We start from the raw sequence: 3888 nt of genomic DNA, 5'->3' as shown, positions 1-3888 counted from the left end.
TGACCGAAATTTAATGTGGGATATGGTGCAAGTATATATTATTACGGGGATATTCCATATTAAAGAATTAGTCAACTTGTATAAATCCACAAATAAAATACAAAAGGCTTATGAGGCTTATGACTGTATAGTATACACCGATGTTCGATTACGTAAAATACTTCTTCGAAAATAAATCACTTGTACTATACAAATGCTCTCAGCACGCTGTTCTAGTCTTTACAGTTCTCAGAAGCTTTCTTAAAAGTTAACGTATCTCTAACAATTCAACATAAAGATCTAACTACTACTACGACTTATCTCTTAAAATAAATTTTGAGGTATAATTTTCTTTCCAATATATTTAGGCATGTTTTTGAAACAATATTTCATATTTAGAAAGTAGTCTTTTGTTTAGCTGTGCCCGCGACCTTGTACGCGTTTGTGAATTTAACAAATAATACTATTGTAGCCTAAGCTATTCCCTATTATATCAGTTATCTGTTAGTGAACGTCCTGTCAAAATCGGTCCAGCCGTTCTAAAGATTAGCCGGAACAAACAGACAGCCAGAGGTACAGACCGACAAAAATTGTAAAAAAACTTTATTTTGGTATATGTACCGTGTATACATATGCATTGAGTAAAAAGGAATATTTTAATATTACAAACAGACACTTCAATTTTATTATGTGTAGATGATATTTCTATTAATTTAGTAGTATATGTTTTCCATCTTCGTAACGATCTATATTCAAGTAAATAAATATATATTTATTTATTTGCTGTACATGATATAAGAGTTAAGACATGAAATGGGGTAGATTAAATTATGTAAAATAAAATAAAAAATTAATTGGAATTGCTATATTTCGTCATTTTAAGGTAATTGTTACCTTAAAACGATACATAAATAATAAATATCTAATTAATTATACAGTCGACTAAATCAGTGGTGTGCCAGAATATGTCCCTGAGCGGGGGCAGCGTGGTGGGAAGGAGCGGAGTTGCTGACCACAGCGTTGAAACCGTTGTGTGCGTCAGCGGTGTACTGGACTGTGCGCACTGAGCCGTCAGCTTCGACCAGGGAGTACTCGCCGTGCACGGCGTCACCGTCGCGGCTCTCGTGCTGAGACTTGTTGTCGCCGGTGTGTCCGTCGGCTACGGAGTATGAGAAGTCGTATTTGGGGTGAGCGTATTCCTCCTCATGAGCAGATACGATTCTGTGTGCGGGAGCAGCGTAGTGAGCTACGGGGGCAGCAGCATAGTGAGTAACAGGTGCTGCAGCGTAGTGGGCGACGGGTGCAGCAGAGTAATGAGCTACAGGGGCGGCAGCGTAGTGGGCAACAGTAGCCTGAGGTTGATCATGACGCTGAATGCTTTGTGAAGATACAGCGGCGGCGGAAGAGTAGTGCACGGGAGAAGACTGGTAGGCCACGGGAGAAGTGTGGTATGCAACAGGTGCAGCGTGGTAGGCTACAGGGGCAGCAGCTACGATCTTAGCAGCCACAGCGTGAGGCTGGTCGTGACGCACGATGCTTTGTGATGAGACAGCAGCAGCCGAGGAGTAGTGAGGCTCAGCTATGAGTCCAGCCGCGGCCACCGCCAACACGGCGCTCAAAGAGAGAATCTATAAAAATATTTATCATTTAACACGTATGCTCAAAATGTACACATATTTTAGTTAAGCCAACTTTTCTCAGACAACAATGTCACAGATTTAACTTTAAATTTGATCTTTCACCAACACTTACTTTGGAGAACATGATTGCTTTGTGTGACGTGTACAACTGATACATTTCACATATTAATGACCGTTTATATAGTGATCTGATTGTGTGTAAGTGAAGGTCGCCGCGCTTAAGGTCACTATGGATTTTTTAAAATATTTGTAAATTTCGTTAAATATACCAACTTATTAATTAAGTTTTACATGTATATTTTTCATTGATATGCAAAAGAAGGAAAATTAAGTGTAATAGATTGAAACGGAATTAATTAATTAACAACAAGTGTATGGTTAGCATGCAAATAAAAAAAATCATCTGATCAAGATGAATGAATGAAATTTGGACTACTTTTACGGCTTTAGTTGAGTTACATCATACATAAATAACTTATTAATTTTATGAATGTGCAAGATGATGATGCAGCATTAACATGTCGTTTGCTATTCATATAACTATTTAGTACCAGATTAAAGGAGCTATTTAAATATATATAAAAATAACAACTAATAAATATAAAATAATAATTGTCAATAACTACATTGCGATTAGCGGCAGAGTAATAATCGTGGAAATCCTTAGGGAAAATATTCCAGCAATAGACATATTCCGGCTATATAACCGTTATATTATATGTATATAGTTATTGACAATTATTATTCTATATATAATAGTTGTTATTTTTATGATGAAATACGAACAAGTGTATATAATGAACGAAGTTTAATTATACTTTTAATATAGCTTATCAAGGAATCACTTGCAGACACCATCCTTATTTTTGCTAAATAATTGTCCTTTCCTGTCTAGAAATAAAATCGAATGAAGTTTTTTTTTGTATTTTTGTCAACTATAGAGATATTTTTAGCGGGAATTATAAATAAACTTTGCGTTTTAGATTTTTGAGAATATATTGAAATAAAGAGTATATCTTTACAATAAATAGGTATTTAGTACAGATCCATTAGGCATTTGCTAGAACCTAATGCTTAATGATGGTAGTATTGAAGGGCTGGTGCGGCGTAGACGGGGGTCTTGACGACGACGGGAGCAGCCTTGACGTAAGCGGGGGCGGCGGTGGGGGCGGTGTTGTGTACTACGGCGTTGAAACCGTTGTGGTCGTCAGCGGAGTACTCCACAGTTCTGATAGAGCCGTCAGCTTCGTGGAAGGAGTATGAGCCCTTCACGACATCACCATCACGGGATTCTTGTTGTTGCTTGTTGTCACCAGTGTGTCCGTCAGCAACAGAGTAGTTGTACTCGTATTTGGGGTGAGCCTGTAAAAGAGATAGGTAAGATAATTTAATCACTGATACCATTAATATTATACCAAAAATTAGTCATTATTGTGTAGATGCGAAGATATAAAAAAAAACTTACGATTTCCTCAGGCTGGGCGATCACTTTAGCGACGGGAGCGGCGTGGTAGGCGATGGTAGCAGGAGCGGCGTGGTAGGCGACGGGAGCAGGGGCAGCGTGGTAGGTGACGGCGGCGGGGGCAGCGTGGTAGGTGACGGCAGCAGGGGCAGCGTGGTAGGCGACTGGAGCAGGGGCAGAGTGGTAGGTGACGGCGGCAGGGGCAGCGTGGTAGGCAACGGCGGCGGGGGCAGCGTGGTAAGCGACGGGGGCTGCGAGCGCTAGCTTGGCGACGGGAGTCGCGTGCTCGTCGTGACGTACGATGCTCTGAGAGGAGACGGCGGCGGCGGAAGAGTAGTGTACGGGAGCGGTCAGGAGTCCGGCCGAGGACACCGCCACCACGGCGCAAAGAGCTACCAGCTGTTAAAGAAATTTTATGTTGAATATACTTACACAATTTAAAAGTTCACGAAATTTTAACTTAATTATGGTACTTACTTTGGAGAACATGTTGTTGATTATTGCTTCGTGTTTGAACACTGAATAATTTCTATCCCTTAGTTTACTGGTTTTATAGAGAATTAATCGGTACAAATATATTAGGAGCAAGAACCAGTTCAAGTAAATGACCTTGCCCCTGGTAAATTTGAGAAATCTAATTTAACATTCACTATTTTTTTTTATATATATTTAGTTGTTAGCTTTAATCACACTAATTATATAAATGAGTATTTAACTCCGTTTGTTAACTCAACATAACCCAATCACTCGAAACGAAATTTGACATAGATCGTTTGGATATACATTTGAATATAACTAAGTATTTTG

The 3888-nt window shown here is 39.4% G+C and overlaps 1 protein-coding gene across 1 annotated transcript; it reads right to left on the bottom strand.

Moving 5' to 3' along the window:
* Nucleotides 1-885: 885 nt before the first annotated feature.
* LOC124530445 (histidine-rich protein PFHRP-II-like) lies at nt 886-3585 on the bottom strand. Its single transcript, XM_047104617.1, has 5 exons — nt 3559-3585; nt 3085-3480; nt 2700-2981; nt 1732-1767; nt 886-1607 (listed from the first exon to the last, which is right to left on the bottom strand). The coding sequence occupies exons 1-5, from the start codon at nt 3568-3570 to the stop codon at nt 927-929; spliced, it is 1407 nt and encodes a 468-aa protein (XP_046960573.1). The 5' UTR covers nt 3571-3585; the 3' UTR covers nt 886-926.
* Nucleotides 3586-3888: the final 303 nt, after the last annotated feature.

This window comes from Vanessa cardui, chromosome 6 (genome assembly GCF_905220365.1).
Source record: "Vanessa cardui chromosome 6, ilVanCard2.1, whole genome shotgun sequence".
Classification (NCBI taxonomy): Eukaryota; Metazoa; Arthropoda; class Insecta; order Lepidoptera; family Nymphalidae; genus Vanessa; species Vanessa cardui.
Note: the sequence above shows the minus strand (reverse complement) of the source record. Positions and strands in the feature narration are given on the sequence as shown.

What these genes read in the sequence shown, in the direction of transcription:
- LOC124530445 (XM_047104617.1), bottom strand. An exon ending in TCGCCCAGCCTGAGGAAATC is followed by an intron (nt 2,982 to 3,084) that starts GTAAGTTTTTTT and finishes TCTCTTTTACAG; the next exon opens with GCTCACCCCAAATACGAGTA. An exon ending in CAGCCCTTCAATACTACCAT is followed by an intron (nt 1,768 to 2,699) that starts CATTAAGCATTA and finishes GAAATGTATCAG; the next exon opens with TTGTACACGTCACACAAAGC.